General features: G+C 44.5%; 1 protein-coding gene and 1 long non-coding RNA gene across 7 annotated transcripts in view; one reads left to right on the plus strand and one right to left on the minus strand.

The window, feature by feature from the left end:
- Nucleotides 1–17,967, minus strand: part of Fas3 (fasciclin 3) — a 65,210-nt gene extending 47,243 nt beyond the window's left edge. For 4 of the 5 annotated variants that reach the window (XM_017238990.3, XM_017238991.3, XM_017238989.3 and 1 more), the window contains exon 1: nucleotides 17,164–17,967. In XM_017238990.3, the coding sequence (XP_017094479.2) occupies nucleotides 17,164–17,206 (43 nt within the window). In that variant the 5' untranslated portion in view covers nucleotides 17,207–17,967. The remainder of the gene's footprint in view (nucleotides 1–17,163) is intronic. The other variant, XM_017238993.3, reaches the window with a different exon arrangement.
- Nucleotides 9,838–12,303, plus strand: LOC138925921 (uncharacterized). 2 transcript variants are annotated; one of them, XR_011442156.1, is made up of 2 exons: nucleotides 9,838–10,465; nucleotides 10,547–12,303. It is a non-coding gene; the product is annotated as an uncharacterized lncRNA (long non-coding RNA). The 2 variants fall into 2 exon arrangements; XR_011442155.1 differs by having other exon boundaries at nucleotides 9,838–10,461.
- Nucleotides 17,968–20,057: the final 2,090 nt, after the last annotated feature.

The following is a 20,057-nucleotide window of genomic DNA, read 5'->3' on the forward strand; positions in this document are numbered from 1 at the left end:
GCAAACATGCCCACAAACACACAAATGCACCCATCCATCCGTCCGTGCGGCATGGCGGCTCATTTTGGTGAATAATTGAGACAATTACGCACATAGCATATATAGTTGCAGCGGGCGGCATGTCAGCGGGGCCGCCTGCCAGGGGGCGGCTGGGGTCGTGGGAGGCTAGGGCCTGCCCTGCGGCAAAAGCGTGCCCCATTCAGGCAGAGATCTAGGCAATTTGTATTTTAAGTGGCATTAAAAAATATATGCATTAACATATGAGTCGTATATAGTTGTGCCCGGAGCATGTATGGAGATGTGGCGCACATGGGAAATAGGGATAATCAGATCCACACGGGCGAGCCACCCGCCGCAGAATGTGTTATGCAAGACGCATGCCCAAGGAGGCATATTACTGTGCTCCGACAGTCTAACTATAATTCCCATACGTATTTATCTAATACTTATATATTAATGGCAAGTTCGAGCCTATTTCCATAGTTGTACCTTGGTTTGGTACAACTGGGAAGACCATATCTCGGACGAAATCTATCCGATTCTTACCTTAAAAGACCTACTTCGCTTCATTCTGCATCTAAATATTGCATCCCAATTTTTTATCAATTTTCCATCCATTTATCTGGGGACATCCTACCAAAATCTGGGTAAACCCTGAGATGTGGATATACGCTTCCTGGGAAAAACCATATCTTGACCAATATTTTTTCGATTCATATGGGGAGAACCTTAAAAGACCTCATATTAATCCTCCTACCTACCTCTTCATATGTTGTTATAAATGTGGAAGGGACTGGCACACTTCCTGGCAGGGCTAGACTATTGAAACAATAGTGTTCCATGCCGATTGTAGAGGCCCTTGATTTTGTTAATTTTTGGACAGCAGCAATGGAGCTTACGGACGGAGCTGCATAAGTGACTCAACTTAATCCCCTTCTGACTCACTTGAAAAGTATTTATTTGTACGGCTGCCCTCGGGCTGGCACACATTCATTTAAATTTATTCGACTCCCCCGCTGAAAAAGTTCAAGTGGCAAGTTCCCTTTTGAGGCAGTCGTTCGGGGGCACGAACTTTATCAATTGAGCATGGAAATAGTTTTCGTTTTACGATGGGCCTCAATTTGTGGCAGGCAGCGGCGACCAATAATTGACTTTGATGGGCCATTCCATATTAATTTTATTAATTCCTGTTTTGGCAATCAAAGCAAAGTAGTCGATGCTTTTTGTTGCCACACAGAACAAAGAGAAAATAGCCCGGGGGTAGCTGGATGGCAAAATTAATCATTAAATGCGACTCTAGGGCAAAAGTATTTCAAGTGAGTTAATTGTCGAGGCAGCAGTCACAGTCGCTGTAGCAGTCGCTTTGCAACAAAAACCAGTACGCAAACGAGGCCATAAGTTATGCCATTTTGTGCTGGCAGCCCCCGCTCCCCATCCACTGCTCCGTCGAATTGAAAAGTTGAAAAAAATGACGGTAAAATGTTGTTAATTACAGTTTCATACACAACAACAGCCACTCGCAGCCCTTTCAGCTCGCACAGTACGTGCAAAAAGCCCGCGCACACTTGTCCGCCTGAAATGCGAAAAATGCAAAAGTAGACTAAATTGTGAGCCGTGTTGCATTTATTGTTTCACAGCAGTATCGCAGGCTATTTTTCGCAAAACACGAATTGCCATTTAACAGGATTTTTTGCTCCACGTATCTGTATATGCGTATCCGTGTCTGCCACGGGACATGGACCACGGGAGAGTATCAGATACAAATACTATGTTCGTGTGGGGTCCTAGGGGTCGTCCAGCATGTGCGCCTGACTGTATTTGTTACTAATTAGGGATCCTTTGACGGATGTCCGTGAAGGATGGATGGCTGTGTGTTATTATTTTCATTATGTCACTTTTGGCAAAATAATTTGGCTGTACTATCCACTCCATTTAAGCGGTATTCCCCACAGAACTTCTCTGGCCAAAGACACTTCATTTCCTGTTGTTGTTTTCACTTGTGCGAATATTCTTTTAATTTTTTCTCTAAGCAATTCGTTTCTAATTGCTGGTAATTGTCTTCTCCGCCCGGCTGCCCCCAGTTCCCCCTCGGGTCTCTCGCCTGTCTATGACCAATTCGCAACAGCTGCGAGACCCAGAGACCCACAAAACTGAGGCAGCAACAGCAAGAGCAACAAAAAGTAGCATGTAATAGCAAATTATGTTGCAATTACAAAAGCAGCGCAACAGCAAAGCGAAAACAGCATGAACAACGAGTAAACTGAGGAAAAGTTTAACAACAGCACATGTAGAAGTAGTAGGTCCCCCTCGGACCCCTCTAAAAAAAAGAGTTCTCTATGTATTTTCGCAACAACCTAATTGTTTTTTTTTTCTTTGCAAAGCAACTCCATTCAGAAAAACTATGGACTAGTATGTACGCAAACACGAAAACTGAAAATAACCAAGCCAAAAGACGACTATCCACTCTGAAATTGCAGGAAACTGTCGAGTGCCAGGGCGACTCTCTAAGCTTTCGGTTCCACCTTGAATACGACTCTAATCGATTTGGGACAGACGCCTCCACAGACTGCGAAAAGTGACAGCTACAAACTAAGGCAAACAATTTAATTTGCTGCAATTAAAGTGGGACAAACGAGATCGGCCGGGAAGGGGCTATATAATTGACCTTCTTGGGCGGCTCCGGCTGTCAGCTCGATCAATGTCATGGGACAGTACAATCCCAAAATTAAGCAGAATTCACTCTCAACGCTCCAGAAAGTGGAGTAAAAGTTTCGCCCCAAAACGGAAACAATTCATAATGATAAGTTTGCTTTTCCGTTTCTAGGTTTTCCCTTTTTCGGGTGTCTGATGTTCACGTTTCTGTGTATTTCTTCAGAAAATGAATTCATCTTTTTTCTGTTTTCGCATAATTATTATGCAGAAATGGCTTTCTGCTGCTTGTCCTCCGAACAATTACCTTTATTTTTGTTGACTTCCGCAAGAGGTGCACCCCAAACAACAGCCATTTACATAATAATTTGTTGGGGTTTCAAATGTGTGTTTCTACCCAAAAGTCCCCAAAATAAAAGGTGAATAGCCGGGCTAGAGCCTGGGAAAATTCTCTGGAGCGGAGATTTATTTATTTACTTTTCATCAATGTTGTTGGAAAAGAGAAAGCCGTGTTTTGGGGTGTTTTTTTAAGACATTATTCCACAAACTGGCTTAGTCATGTTCTTTTTATTGAGCAGATCACACATGCCAGAACTGCATATCACGTTCGATAATTAACCCGTTTTTTAGATTCTGTATCTATGAGATCCACAGAGTTTTAGTGTCTTCTTCACATTGAAAATAGATTTAAACACTTTTTCTCCTCCAATCACTCAGCTGCAGATTTAATAGCTTTCACCTCGCTCCATTGAATTCGATTCTTTCGTTGATTGAACCGCACAGAAATCAATTGCTTCGAAATTAAATTCTACTCAAGCCAGGAGGCTGGAGGATGGGCCAATGAGTGAATGACTTAACCCATTTCAGTCATCGCCTCGTCAAATCAGAACGGAAATATTTTATAAACATTTTCATAAAAAGCTGGAGAAGCTGGAGAAAATCGGATAAACAACGACAGCCGCAGATGCCATTAGAATTAAAGGAAATTAAATTGAGCAGGCCAGAGAATCGAATCGAGGAGGAGTTTTCCCATTGTTTGTACCTATTTGCTGGAGTTTTTATTGTGCTGGAGTGGCATGGTGCGCCACAGCACTGGCACACACACAGCACACACAGTGGCATGTTGCATGTTTCTTGTCAGCCGTCATTGATGGATAAACAAAGCGAAATGCAAAACTAAACCACACAACGAAGCACAGTGCCAGGACAGGATAGGGACAGCGGGCGACAAAGATGCATAAACAAAAGAACAAACAAGCGGCAGCCCACTTGAGAGAAAGGCACTTGTGTCTATGCCACACATGCCAAATGAAACATGCCACTGAATGACTGAGATACAGATGCACAGATACGTAGATACCCGGAGATACTCGGAGAAAGGGGGCAGCGACGAGAACGATAGGCGGCTGTCGAGCTGCATCCGAACGCCGATGCCTGCCAAGCGGAACTCTGTGGAGTCTTCTGGGGCGTGGATATCTGAGATGCAATTGTCACTGTACCAGCTGCCACGCCCCTTTATATTCAACGCCCCCTAAAACAAACAGAAACTAAAAGAGGAGCCCACTGAAAGAACTAGAAAAAGTGGCTGCAACTTGACTAATTAAGAGATTAAAGAGAAAAAGAGGTTCCTATTTGTCATAAATAATTACTTATTGATTTAAAAACTGTTATTTTTATAACCATAACTGTAATATGTATCTGACGGATACAAATCCTCACTTGGCATGCAAAGCTCGGCACTCAAGAGGCCTCACAGCAGCCTCCCACATGGCCCTCCAACCCGACTGGCATTCTTCAGAAAATCCCCCTCTTCAGTTCTTCGCAGTTCTGTGTGTTCCATTTCCTGGGAGAGCAATCAATAAATATTTTTTCTTGAAATTAAACAGGGTTTAATGGCAGCGCATCGGTAAAGCAATCAAAATACAGATAATGGAGCATAATGGGCACAAAGGGGTCACCATGTGAGAGATTCAAGATGGAAATTGTCAGTGGCAAGTGTTTACAGGACGGGCGAGGCAGATCGATTGCATTCCATTCCGAGGGGATCAGACTATTTCTTATTTATATTTTGGGTTGTAAAAATATGGCAAGGGATTATCAAAAAAAAAGTGTTTTGTTTCCATCATGAAATAGTACCATAAATCAGAAAGGGGAGTACCATGACTTAGCTATTCATACAGTTTAGTGATTATTCTGGATTTTGGAAACATAAACATGGAAGGCATTTAAATTTTTAAATAATAAACCCTTCTCCCAAAAAAAAAAAATGATTGGTTCTAATCCCAATTCACCACGAGCTTCCACTTATTTCGATTTATTTTTCAGAATATTTATTCTCGTTGGTCGAGGCGGGCTGGCATTTGTGTTTGATTTTTATGTGCTTTTAATGGGAAATAAAAATGAAATCATGTGTGCAACAGATTGTGGTTCAGCCAGCGTTGACCCAACAACAATGGCTATTCCAAATCTCTATTGAGACTATTTTGTGGATTTGTCCGCCCGCTTGCATTTCGTGTCACTTGGAGCGGGCGGATGAAAATCCAACCGACAAAAACTACACACACTCGTCCCATACCACACCGTCGACCCAACATTGGAAACATTTGCGGATTTTGGTTTCGGAGCCGCAAAACATTTGATTTCATTGGCGGCGAGTCAATTGATTTGTCATGGGCCCCAAAAAAACCATTCTCTATAACCACACTCTGATGATCGTTTTTGAAATTCAATTAGAGTTGACTTTAGTTCGTAACACCGTTTCGGCGGGGACCAGAAACTTTAATTGAATTGTGTTTTTTCGGTGTTTTCCGAATTTCAGAATGAAGTTGCATAAAATTTCGGAATGCGCCACGCCCCCAACAAATGTACTTAAACAACATCGAAAGGTTCAAATCACGAAGAGCTGCAGAGCAGCGGAAAAAATGAGACTGCCACGTCGGGGAGCGAAAACAAAAGCCGGAAAACAATTTGAGGCAAGAGCACGTGAAAAGTGCCGGGGTGGAAACCGGGGGAAATAGAAAAGTAACACTCGCAGCCAAGTGAAGTGAAGTTCAAACGGGGCCAATGACATTTGCAGTTGTTGTACTTGATTGCGGCCGGATTGGTAATCGTAATCGGATTGCAATTGGCCTGCACTTGTTACGAAAACACGTGCTGAAAGTAATTTAAGGGTACAGTCGGAGAAAAGTGTAGTTGTTCCGAGAAAGGGCTTGCCCTCAGATGGCCCTAAGAGTTAAGAATAAACACTTTGGTTCTCTGTAATCCGGGCGTAAACAATCACTAACCTTTCCACTAACATTCAATCGCTATTTGTGGCACGAAAGTCACTGAAAACTCCCAGTGGGACGTGTTAATTGCCCCGACTTTTCCTGTTAATGAAAATCTGCCGCGCCGACTTCGGCCGAAGATATTTACGATACGACCTGCCTTCAATGCTGTAACGACCTGTGTGTGTGCAGGCGTCACGCCCTTTGTTTTGCTTTAATTATGGGCGTGTGCACTTGTTATTGTGCAGCCCCCACGTTTGTTTACATTTCTCACTCGATGGCTGAGCACCTTCGACCGGAGTTCTCCTTCGCTCCAAAAATGTAAACAGTCGAGAATCTTGAACCCGACCCTGTTCCTCCACAGGGTTTCGGTCCAAGTGTTCCGGTACAGTGCAACAGCTGTCATCAGACCAGCATTCCAGCCTGTCAACAAATAACTAAAAACTAAACTCGAAAATATCTGAAACAGAAAATGGTGAAAATTGCTTTGTTTACAATTGGCTTCCGCTTTAGAGGCCTTCTTCTGTTTACCAATTGTGACAGAAACTTTCTTTTCTTCGCCCCTTTCTCGCGCCACCCCAGAAGACGGGGCTTCTGCTTTTGTTTCGACTTCATGGTCCGTGTCTCGGACTGATGACATTTTCGAAAAGGTGATAATTCTTTTTTAATAGTTTTTCCGGCAGCCGCCGCCAGCAAGTGACATTTATTGGGCTGCTCACTTCGGTGCTCGAACGTGCCGGGCATTCGGAAGCCTTCTCGCAGAACTTTCGCCTCCAATGCATAAATTTTCGATAAACTTACGTGAGATCAGTGAGATGGGATAAGTCTCTTTGAGGATGCTTACCTGGAAACAGAAAGACAGACATTAGAATGCGGATTTGGAAGAGGGATACTAGATAACATATGACTTTGAAAGACTCTAAATTAAGTTGGAGCGAATTCCGCTGCAGAAGACGTCAGCTATTGGTATTTAATCAAATATGCCAGAGAGCCACAGATTCAAAGCATACTGCTTCCAATCAAAGCCACAAATTCCAAAGCTATTTCTTTTTCCTTTCAATCTGATTGATTTTTTAATTGACCCCACCTCCTCCCGAAAAGTGCATTTAGAATTTCTGTCACCAATCTATCAGGTTGTGTGCCCCCATCGCCTTCCACTGCGAAATCTGGCGCCAACAAAAACACAGACATTTCACATATCAGCCGACCGAACCGAGCCGCATGCTCGATTTATAGACATTTCCCCCAAAAATGCAATACAGAAATTTCTGGGCGAAATCCATCGTCGCACACAGGCACTGCACACAGCTCTCCGCACTTCACAATTTTCCGGAGCCCGCCGGCCTAAGAACTCGTTTTATAGCCCGAAATTGCTGGTTTGGCTAAAATCTCGGCCAAAACGAGAGCCCCACACAAAACTTGGTCCAGGGAGTGCCCGCCGCAACTGCGATTCTTCCCCGGGCTGGTCAAATTGCGAAAAACTGGCGGTCGAAACGGGCTAGCCAGTGGCATCGGGCCAGTAGTTTTGATTAGACCGACTCGCACTCACGGCCGCCCGTGAATCATTTTCAATTAGAGCAATTCTGGCCGGTGACTCACTCCCAGTGTACGTCTCCATTCATAAAAGCGCTCTGTGTCAGCGAAATTAAACCAAAAGCGAGTACTATGTGAGCCGGGTTTCGTAGCGTTTCGGAGAAGTGCAATTATTTCTCACTTAGGAACGTCACAGGGCCTTATGTCACCGGGACGTTTCGCTTTTGTTTTCTGCGATTGCTGTTGCTGTGGCGCAACTTTGCATAACCGCCAACAAAACCGCTAATTTGGAGGAGACCCAAATTTCAAAGCTAACGAGCGACTTTATTTATGATTTTTTTTCAATGGATGCCGCCGAAAAAGCAGCCAAAACCTAGAACCATAGAACCACTTGGCCCAGAGCTGTTGACTTTGTGGGGCGGCTGTCAGCCAGTCGGCCGGTTTATGGGCAACCGTTAAAATCAACTCTGTTGCAGTGGCTGTTTACCGCTGACAAAAAGGTTTTTCTTGACCCAGTCAAGTGCCGAGGCAGTTGGCTCGGGCCCGCAGCACTGGGCCCACAGAACTGGGTCGATATGGCCGGAGTTTCGAGTCTAGAGCGGAAAAATTGTTTTTGCAGGTCGATTGGCTGCTGGTAGATTTACCTGATTGTGCCGGTACACTGTGCGAATAGGTAATCTTCAGAGATTTATAATGAGTGCTAGCTCGTAGAAGGTGCTCTGTTTTCCCTCAGTGTGGTCTTGTTGCCTCGCAGCTGCTGGCAGTGCCGATGTTGGTAGCAGTGTTGCTGCTTCGTGAACATCTGATGTTGCCAATGTTCCATAAGCTGTTTTTCGCTTTGTTCTCTCGGCTGAACCAGTAAGTACTGGTGTTGCTACTGTTTTGTACTCTTGCTGTTGCAGCTTGAAGGCTGCTGTTGGCCTTGATTTGGAGACAGTGCTGCTAATTCTCTCGTTGTGAGCCTGCTGCAGGGCTACTGCAGTCGCTTAAGAGCAAGAAAATTCAATTTTCCCACTAATGACGTTGCCCGGGTCACCACCCACTCTGCTCTTGGCCTTTCGCTTTAAACGGCTTACAGAAGTTAGCCAGACAAAGTTGTAAACCATTTACGGGTCATCCGATAGAACAACTTGTTGCGTGCAAGGCCAGTAAGGGCCCAGTAGATTTCGAAATAAAAAACTAGTTCCACAAACTGGCGATCAACCTTGAGGTTTCCGAGTCATAATCACAACTAGTCATAATCACGTTGAGTGATTTTAACCTGTTTTTGTTCCATTCTGGCTGAAAATTCCTCTCGATTAAACAACAATAGTTGGCGGGGAAAAGTGGCCGACATAGTGTTATTTTATTGATATTGAAAATTGGCGAAAATTAGGAATGTGCATATTATAATTTTCGGAATTGATTTAGAAAACAATAACATGTGCATGGGAGTGCAACAGCCAAACTAGAAATAATTTGCCATAATTCGATTATGAAAATAATTTTTCACTTAAACACTCTTATGCCGCTTAACCACGTGCCTTAATTGGGGGTTTGGGGAGCTGGAAAGCTGGGATTTTTTATCATATTACAGGCATAATTACAGCAATCAAATTTTGCCAGACATCGCATGTTAATAGAACAAATACAATTTACAATAAATTCCGCATTGTTTGGCAGCGCGCTTAAATGCTCATAATTATTTAAATTCATTAAACTATGGAATTGAATGGAAAACCGCTTGACGGCAACTACCTCTATTTGGCAAGCAAACATTTTAATTACTTTTGGCCCGGCCAGGAGGTTGGAAAATTGTACAAACGCAGTTTGTTTTTAGTGCGATCGGTGGAAACTTTTGACCAGCACTGTAAGCACTGTGTCTACTGCCCGGCCAGGTGAAAGTTGTGCTTCTCGCCTGTAAAGAGTTCTCTGGGTATAACTTTTGCCTCTATTTTTTGTAGCTGCCGCTTTTAATTACTGAATTAAATGCGGAAATTAGAAAGATGGAAAGCCAAGGGCCGAATGGTGGTCGGTGTGCGATATGAGAACATTTCGTTTTGTTCCGCAAAGTCCGACACGATTCTGCTGGGTGAAAGTTTCCGGTTGGCTTTTGAAGGGCGTTGAAAATGAAATTTGAAATGCCCGACCGGAGATGTGAGAGCCGGGCCCTGGGATCTATAATTGACAAAAGTTTGATTGCAAAAGTTTATAGTTTATTTAAATAAATAAATGATGGGGAATCATATTGGGAATTCCGCAACGCCCAAGAACCTTATCACACTTGAAAACCATTCTCTTATCTTTTTAATGAATTGTTATCAAAAAAGCGAACGTCTCCCTTATGACATAACCCGACATTAATATTTAATTGCCACTACTTGGCCCCAAGACCTTCTCTCTCCCCACTTGCGCCATCCATCATCTCAACTTTTTAGAGCTCCCCCCGTAATCCGCCCCAGAAAACTTGAACTTTTTCTAGCCAGTCGTCCCTCGCTTTTGTTTATCATTTTAGTCGCCCAGAAGTTTTCATTTAGTCCGTTGCCGGGCCAAGAGTGGCAAATAAAAGTGGAATTTATATAAAGCCAAGTCGCTGACTGATAAATCCCACAAATGCCCCGCGCAGACACACACAGAGTCAACACTATCAGAGGGGCCAGAAAAAAAGACTGCAGCGCGGCACTACCAAGTATAAATGGAAATATTCATTCCGAGCGATAAGTTAACAGGCGTGACTAAGCCGAAAGACGGCCGGGAAGAGTACTGTATAGTCTGGAAAAAGTTTAGCTGACGTTTGCTCCAGCCACCGCATACCATATTTCTCCTTTTTCATGGAGCCCTGTCTTGGCAAGCCCTTGCCGCAAGTTTTATAAATTAAACGCCATAAAGTGAAAAACTTTCCTGTCTGTCTGTCTCTCTGTCTGCCCAAAGCACGCACTCACACGCTCACTTAGAAAGTAATTACCTAAAAAAATATGGCTACGATAATAAAAGTAGGAAAGAGTACAGAAAGCGGCTGCCATTCCCCCGAGAAGTGCGTGAGTTGTGAAATTTATTTAAATTTAATTTTAATTCTAGTGTTTTCGGCCGCTTTTACGGCCGGGATTTTCACTTTTTAGGGCCTGGTCACGCACGCTGTTAGCCCGGGAAAGGCACTTGGCGAAAACCTAATAGAGCTGCGAATGGAAAAGCCTTTCTTTTTTATTGGCCCATCCAATCAGGCCTAATTGGGGTTCGTAAAAGCCACTGAACCTGCCGTAGCTCGAATTGACATGTTAATATGCTAACATCAATCCTAATCTCAGTCGAGTCGGTCTGTCAACTCGACTTTAGTGGTCTGGCAGTAGGAGCAACTGGCAGGCCCGACACCCAGGCACCGGGCCGAGTCTGGATATCCAGGAAGCCAGTAACCTGCCAGCTGACAACTGTTTTGTTGCACGAACGTCGGACATTTATCAAATTAAACAGACTTTTCATAGATGGATTGCAGAGATTGCTGGCCACAAAGCACACTTGTTTGTCTGGACGGGTGTGGGAGTAACGAGTTCCAGACATGTCATCTCATTCTAATAACAAACTTGATTGGCTACTAGCCACTTTTAAAAAAAAAACCTCTATAATTAGCTTATATCGTGGCATAATTCCCCCTTCGAAGCCCTGTTTTATTGCTTTTATTTGAAGATCCGAGTTCGGGAACCACGCCCAAGCCCGTCTCAAACGAAAAGTTAAGTAAATTAAATGGGTCAACCTGAGACCGGAGACCTGAGCTCGAGACCCGAAACCTGAAACGAAACTGTCAAATGTTGGCCACCTGAAGTGGGCCGGCAGGGGTGCCAGGGAGGTGCCAACGAGGGGAGCACACAGACCTTTTCTTATTTTTTTTGTGCTTTTTTTCCCGAAAAGTCAAACAGCAAGAGGCGAACAAAAAGTTGGGCAAATACAACGTGCAGGCAATACAAATATAAAATAATTAACTTTAACAATTCTCTCACACACGCGGTCGTCCAGCACGACTCTCTTCCGACCGCCAACACCCATTGAACAAACAAAAGTAAAAAAAAAAAAGTTAAAAAATAAACGTAAAGAAAAAAAAAAGTTAAATAAAAAACAGAAGTGAGTAAGTGAGTAACAACAGAGAGGCAATAATGTAGAACAGTCGGGGGAATAAAAAACGAGCAATAATAACAGTTAAAAATATTAACTCTTGCCGCACACAGATACTCCAATCATTGCGCATGTGTGCGTGCTTTGCTTTTTACGCTCCACAGAGAACCGAGCGGGCGAACAGGGCGACGGCTCCGGGCATAACATTTGTGGCGAATCAAAAAAATAGAAAAAAATAGAGAAAAATAGAAAAAATAACAAAAATAGTAGCTGAAATACTTGTAGAAATGTTGGGAAACAAAAACAACAAGTAATAATGAACAAAAATGGAAACTAGTTGGAACAGTGCCACACACTAGTACACAGACTGCAAACCGGTTCGTGGGTCTGTTGTGTATCCGTGAGATACGAAATTAAAAATCCAACGGAGAGAAAAAACTTTAGCATTTTAGAGATGTATGTACCAAGATTGGCAGTCAAAGACAGCGTTTTGTTCGAAGCTTTTGTTCGGGCTTGCCGATGGGTTTTGGGGGGAAAGGTGCTGCGGGGAGCACCTCACCGTTTTTACCAAGAAAATGTTATAAGGCCAATGAATGGCTCCTCTGAGCCGGGTCTGAACTTTATGAGACGGATGCCCTGTTGCTAGGTTCTCTTGGTATATGTACCTTGGGAGAACGATGGATTATACAATTCGTAATTAAAAGTCTATTCTTTAAGATCTTTAGAATGTAGTTTAATACTTTTAATTAATTAAAAATGAATATTATAAGGATTTATCTTTATTTATTTAAATTTTATCCTGTTTTTGTATCTTTAATTCCAATTTATTTTAAATCCCATTTCATTTGACTGACTCTTTATCCATTTGTGTATAAAAATCTTGATTACTGGACCTAAATGCGGCAACTGCGGCCATCATTCCTTCGGATAGCGTTTTGTCCACACACCTTTCCGACTTTAATTTGCATTTGTCGACAGCAGCATAAATTTATAATATTATCTGCGCCGTCCTGCCCGCTGCACAAATGCATTATGATTTGATATAATTAATAATTATAATGCCGGGCGCAACATTATTTTCAATTATTTTGCACTTTCGGGGTCAGCACCGAGCCCCGCCCTCCGAAGCGGGCCCAAGGCACCCCACAAACCAATACTGGGCCAATAAGTCAGACCGGCCAGGCCTAGGTCCTTTCAATTTAGCCAGTCATGTAAATTTAATTATAACTGCACATTTAATTAGAATACAAAAAAGTCCGGCCAAGCCCCTTATTACAAATTATGATTTAATGTTGCAATTTGCAATTACAGAGCGCCCAGCCCTTCCTTCGAGCTAGTCCAGCTAGACACAATAGAATAAAAAATAATGTTCAAATATTGATTACATTTCGGGCTGAAGGCTAAATCCAACAGAAACATAAAGAGGTGAATGTGCATCTGCTTAGTGATTTCAATATTGATGAAAGTTTAATTGAATTTATGACCAATAACGATACTGGATGGATGGATGTGTGGCTGCCAGTTGGAAGATCGAATTATGGACCAGATTGTGATACTGTTTTACATTTCCAATTAGCTAATGTCTCCAAGTGGAGGCTGCATTCGCCACATGTTTGAGTCCCACTTCCCCACCAAACTGACCCACTAATGGGACAATGGGAGAACTATTATCAGCCCGTTTAACAGGCAGAACTGATAAGGCGCACCTTACTATATATGTATACGTAGTACTCCCCGGACAACCCACATAGCGCTTATCTAATCGCTCACATTTTCCCCAAGGGACCCAAAACAAAACAGAATGAGACCCCAGAGCAACTTCTGGATGTTTATCGTGCAACTGGCATTGCAGGTGGCTCTGCACAGAGAAAAATACTCCTCCCATTAGCCGTATGGAGATGTTATTTGTTAAACATTATGGACTAGGACGTTGGGGAAGTGCGCTCCTTATCTAGACCCCGAATCGTGACCCGAATCACAGCCAACTGCATTGAGCGCAAATAAAAAGAAGGAATGAAAGTGTGTAATCGCCAAACAAACCTGACACAGTTAAAGACTGACAATGAGAGTTTGTAGCGCAGTTTTAGTGGCATGAGGCAGGGGGCATGTGGCAGGGGGGATGTGGGAAAGCTGAGTCAATCAAGCGGGCTTCTATTCACGTCAAATTAGTCGATTACTGTTTTGTGCGAACACCACTCGCATGAGTAACAAACACAAAGCTGTGGTGAATCATCCTCAGTAACAGCAGTGGAATAAATAATTCATATAAATATTATTTACAGAGAAATGGAAAAACAATAAATGCAAAATTACAGGGAGGGGGAAGAACCCCATTCGTTCAGATTTAAAATTGTAATCATGTAGTTGTTCGAATTCAAAACATATTCGAAGTACAATTAGGACGCCTGATCAGTGAGGCACCCTCGAAACTACCTTTCTCCTCTGCAGTTGGCTTGCCCTATTTTGGCCACGTTTTCGCGCTCGTCGTACGTGCTCATAAAGACGACACAGTGGGGCCCGAAATCGATCAAAAGTTCGCAGAGACACTCGTTTTCACTGGCAGACCGAAAAACAGCAGCGGAAAACGGGAACCGGGAAACTTTTCCATAAGCTGTGCAACTTTTTGCCGGTTTTCCTGCTGCTGGCGCTGCTTTCCTTTCATTTTATTGTCTTTTCAACTGTTTTGTCGAGCGAAAGGGGCAGAATAAGTAGGGTAGATCCCCATTATATTTAATTTGCCTGGCATACGCTTTGTCAATATCGCACTTGGTACCCCGGACCCGAAATTCCAGCCCGGCCCAGAGCTCTGACAACTTCCTGGGAGGCAAACACATACACACGACACACAAAAGATGCATGCAAAGTTGTTGTTGACATTGTTCAGTCATTTTTCAGCAAATTAGTCATGAAATTGTGCATTTCTATTTGTCTCGCCGAAAATGCAATATTTGTGAATGCAATTCCGTGGCAAAATGGCGCGAATGTGGAAAATGCAAAATTCAATTGAAATCCCATCCAACGCAGTTTTTGGGCCCCAAATCGGATTGGTGAGGGCTAAAGCCAATTTGTGGGCCGTCCACAAAAACTGAAAATTAATATTAAAACAGAAATATAACAAAATCCCTGGAGTGTGGAACAAAAAGTACAGCGTACATGACAATCAAAGAAACTATGAAGAATCAGGAACTCTTCGGAGAGACCCCTAAGCGATTCCTCTTAAAAATGCTGCAACTTCGGCTTTTCATTAAGGAAATAACTCCCGAAAAGCCAAAGCCCCTGGCGCGATAAAGCTTTTGTGTCCTGCCGGCCAGGCCAGAGCTCCTTTTTGCAACGTTTCAGTTACTGCAGAGTCCCAGTCGGTGGCTGGACGGGTCCTTTTTGTGTTTTTGTTGTGCTGACCAGGTTGGAAGCAAAAAGCCGAAATGAAACGATGTTATGAATATGAATGAGAGACAGAGGAGTTCTCCTGCCTTACGCTGCGATTCCCATTGCAATTACCATAGGTAGAAAAAGAGTTGAAAATTATGTATGTCACTGGCGGAGCGTGGGCGGAACGGAGGGGCGGGCAGGACTGCCAAAAAACGAGCTATAGATACAGTGTCCGAAGCGCATTTAGAGCCGGGACCAAAAGGACCAAACAGGGCAAACACTGCACGTATTTAATTCAATGGCCGGCCCTTTTTGTTGCCAACTGGCACATAACATACTAGAATAATATACGTAGCATTATATTCAGACTGGAATAGGGAACATGCCTCAATTGGTGGCCATTAAAATGCATAAATGTTGAACGGTTTTTGTGCGCCCCGAGATGAGGCAGGGCAGTCATAACTAAATACGTCACGACTGGCATTGGTTGCTATAGCAGTAGGTGCTGCAGTCGGAGCAGTTGGAGCAGGAGGAGGAGGAGGTCCTTCTGGCCATTTGAATTACTGTGAATGGTTTTTGGATGCGATATGCAATGCTCTCGAATGCCTTATTTACATGCTGCACATGTTGCAGGTCGTGTCTCCCGTTTCTGTACTTTATTTTTGATATCCCTGCACAAAGGGATCCATAAAATTGAATGGGAAGTTTGCAAAGGAAGTTGTGGCTGATTTTATGTGAGTCCTGCCCGGGGCGGTGAATGCACATTCAGGTGCTCGCCTGCAGTGTCGAATTAAGTTTGTTTTCGTTTCCCAAATGGTGACAGTGTTTTGATGACGTTAAAAAGTGAACTGTGGGATGCACATTGTATTGTAGGGTATCCACCGGATCGGCCAGTACTCTATCATAGAGCAGAAACAGGGACCAGTACCCTGGACCGAACTGCATTAAACATTTATAATTGCAAGACAACAGCCGGCCGACAGTCGACCGATGCCATGTCTGCGATGCGTCAGTCCCATAAAAATGCAAAAGTATTCAGTGTGAAGTGGCCAAGTCCTGGCATGGGGGCGGACCAGGAGGGGCGATGCCACGATGGGAAAAAAACTGAGCCGGGATTGCTGCTTTTTTGCAGGACTCGCTTCCTTTTTGCTCACAGTCTGCATTTACATTTTCGTAAACCTTTGAAAGGTTGCCGGGCCGGGCTAAGCGAGCTGAATAAAATGTTGCCGTCTTAAAGTCACGCCGGGGGAGGGAGCACCTCCGAGGGCTGTGGCAGTAATGAGACAGCTGTAAAAGCACTGCTCCACTGCGCCGTGTGTTGTGTTAATGTTGTTAGGCTCCAGCATAACCAGCATCTTCTTTTCAGCTAATGAGAAATCTGTCTCTCCCCCCCGTGGGGTTTGGGGCACAAACAGCATCAGCGGGCACAAAATAATAAGCACAGGCAGGAGGCGCATTGAAGGATTTTAATTAAATAGGACTGACGGGGCTCTGAGGAGCGTTTTTGGGGCCTGGAGGATGATGGGCATACAATTTATATCCGCACTCGTATTCGTACATATGCGGCACAAAGAGATGAAAGTCCCGCTCAAGTGGATGCTGTATCCTAATTTCAAGGATGCATGCCTCACAAGAGGCCTCTTCTTCTTGTGGAGGATAGACTTTGTTAAAGTTGCACACGAAAACATTCAAAACTTGAATCGAATATTTGACGAGTAAGTCGTGAGTCATCTGTTAGCCATCTTATTTTGGAGCAACTTCAGTCAGTTACCAAAGTGTGGTTGACCTTTTGCGAGCGTGGTCGGCGCATGGCAAATGCCAGTGCTGGCTGTACCCGAAAAGGAGAAAGGTCACACTTGATGCTAGCACAGGGTCATCACAGCTTCGGGCACACTCTGGGCATGCGCAGACGGAGCCGCGGCCCGAAAGGGGTCAGCCGCCAAAAAGCGAGCATAACTATCAATTTCATGGATGTTACGACAAGAAACCGTTCACTCAATCATCACTTTCCACGGCCGACACTTTCCCCCCGATGGTCCCCCCCGGGGCATGGTCGCCGTGTCTCATCAATCAAGTTTCCACTAAACTAGTAGTACTTTGCGCTCGCGAGGTGAGAACAAGTTTTAGGGGCATATTCGCAGTCTATATATATCCGCTTAGGCATCTCAACTTTTTCACAAAACAAAACACAGGCGGGGTCTTAATCGAGCGCGTGATATCATCCCATGAGCTTCAGTCTCGGCCTGGCCCATACTCTTCTTACCTGCTAAGATGGCTGCGAGAAATACAAAAACGATCCGTGTCATGGTGTTCTGCTGCTCGACTTCCTTTGGCTTCCTTATGTGTGTTCCTGTAATCCCAAGTTTATTTTTTTTGCTGGGTTATTGCTTTATTTTGTCACTCCCGCGTTATTTGGCAAAGGGCTTAGTCGAGGAGGAGCGTGGTGCCGAGAAGCTAGCTTTTTTGTGTTGTGGTTGCACTTGCTTTAGCTTTTCATGCATAAAATAAACTGGCGGGCGGAGTGGTGGAGGTGGCGAGTACTTCTCTGCAGCACTTTACGGCCGTTGAGGCTCTGGTTTATTTTTTATGTCGCCAACGGGTGTGTTTCGAGGTTAGTGTGTGTTTGTGTGGGTTGTGGGTGTGTGAATTTTAGCGCGCACTGTGGTTTATTGAACTCCCAGTAAGATTTCACTGCGTTAGTTAGTATCGGTTCTCACTTATCTCAGATCTCAGATCGCCACCGTCGTAGTCGGATCTTTGCAATCTGAAGGTGTGCTGCCAACTAATTCGAGATTATGGTACAGTGATAACCACTGGTACACGCACACTGCTACACGCAACCGCCGCGATGACGTTGTGAGGGAAATGACTTCGGCAAGCGCTTAGAGGGCCGGCTACGAGCGTATCTGTGTCTGTCTTGTATCTGTATCTGTATGTGTGTCTGACCCGAGCGTATCTGACGAATGCTTCGAGAAGCCGAACGAAAACGACGAACCGTCCGGACTGTGAGAGTTTAGAGCGACCGAAGCGATGTATGCAACAGTTACCAACCGACTGAACGACTGTTTATAAAGTTGCCAAGCGGCCGTGGAACATGGGGCAGCCAGCGCTGTCGACGACGACGCGACAGCGACGCCGACATCGAAGCGGCAGCGCCCACCCCCAATACGACTCATATGCGAACGCCCCGACGGCACTGCGCTGCCCCGAAATGTAAGCGTTTTACATATGCAGTCGACGCCGGCTGCGCTGCATTGCCCAGTCATGGGTTGATGTTGCCGGCGATGTTGCTGGCTGACGGCAATGTTGCTGGCGGGCCGCAGATGTTGCTGCTGTTGGCGAGGCTGCAGCATGCGCGACGAGCTAGCAATATTGCGTGTTGCCAAAGGATGTTGCCGGTGCTCGTTCTAGTTTACGGTCTGCAGCGACTTTCTTGGCACTCGAAGGGTATATACTACGGGGGATGACTCATGAATAGTGCCAATGTTTATAAATATTTAACCCTAATTTTGTTTTTGGTGGAAAAACGGACAAGCGACAAGGCTAGATTTGGTCTAGACCAGTGCCCTTGTTCTTTTCAAGAACCCTCTGTTCTTTCTGGTTCCAATGAAAACTAATTTAAGATCCTATTATTCCACAAAATAGTTCCAAACTAGGATAAAGCAACAGACTTGATGTAATGCAAGCGGTATAAAGAAATGTGGGGCGAATAGTAAGCTGAAATAAACAAAACCGGAGAAACAAAAACACTACAAACCAAAACAGGGCTGGGTATCGGGGAATTCGATTCGAGGGCTTTCTTTCTCCGAGTTGTTATTGTTGCTCAGTTTGATTTGAATTTGTTCGCCACTTGTGTATTGCAGTTGTAGTTGTTGATTTGGCCAAGTTTGCTCTCAGCCTGTCGCCGATGCTGCAGCTTCTGTCGGATTTCTGTCTGTTTGTCGTTTGATAATCTGTCCCCCATGCCCCGACTCCTGCTCGGCCGGCACCCATTTCTCGCAGCTCTTGTTTGCTCATCGTCGGGTATTCGAGGGGGCACACACATTCGGGGAATCTTGGGCACAGTGGCTCCTCGTTCTGGTGGCTGATTCCCCGGACGCTGCCGCAAATATTGAAGCTTCCCGCTGTGTTTGCCATTGCCCCAGATCTCTCTCGTAGCTTAGACTGCGACTCTGACCTGACCCACTGTGATTCGAACAAGAGGAGCTCTTTATTCGCCAAAGATTCTATCTGAACTTGTAGGTTTTCAACCGAATAATGCACATTTATGACGTGTTTTGTGCCATTTGTGTCTTGAATTTAAGATTTACCCATGCCTATAGCTTCTTAAAGCTCTGGAATCACTGTCCCGTAATGCATTTACTTCTGCATTATTACACTCGCCATCCGGCCGCCCAGCCCAGCCCAGCCCCGCCCGGAAGCCCGCCATCAAACACTATTATCGAACATTTTAAATTTAATCAAAGCGCACATTCAATAAGCTCTGGGCACAATTTTCTAAACGAAAAGGTAGACCTCAGCAAACGCATAGAAAGTAATACCCTTTCGTTTGGAAAGAGTTGCTTGATTTTTGGCAATAAGTTGTATATTTTGGGAAAATATGTATGTGAGTTAAGAACTTGTATTCTGCATTCTTAGTGCCCCTTAGGGAATATGCTAAGTCAGCTTATATCTGTACTCTGTGCAGCCTCCTTCGTCCTTTCACAACCTCCCCTTCCGTTTTTTGTGTTTTTTTTGGTCGCCTGTGCATTTTGCATGCAATAAAAATATCGCATGCTATAAAGTATGTGTGTTCAGTGTTCAGAGCTCTGGAAATTGTAAATTCCTGCTATGTGTCCAGGCAGGGTTGGGTGTGATGCGAGGGGGATGCTGCCAAAGGACGGCGGTCTGGCCGAAGCTGCTGAGAGCAGACAGCATGTGTTTATTGCCAGCACAAAATGATGATTACACGTAATGTGTAATGGTCAGAATGGGGGCGCCCCAAAGAGAGGGGGCGTAGCTTTTCCGTAGTTCTGAGTGCGGCGTGTAAAGCCCCGGAAAAGCAGCCGGAATAGCATCAAGCAGACTGCAAAAACAAACAGGCGTCTCTCTGCCTGCCAGTGGCATCTCCTTGGTTTTGCCATTTTCCTGCTGTTTCCGACACAGCCTCCCCCGTTA

This window comes from Drosophila bipectinata, chromosome 2L (assembly GCF_030179905.1).
Source record: "Drosophila bipectinata strain 14024-0381.07 chromosome 2L, DbipHiC1v2, whole genome shotgun sequence".
NCBI classification, from domain to species: domain Eukaryota; kingdom Metazoa; phylum Arthropoda; class Insecta; order Diptera; family Drosophilidae; genus Drosophila; species Drosophila bipectinata.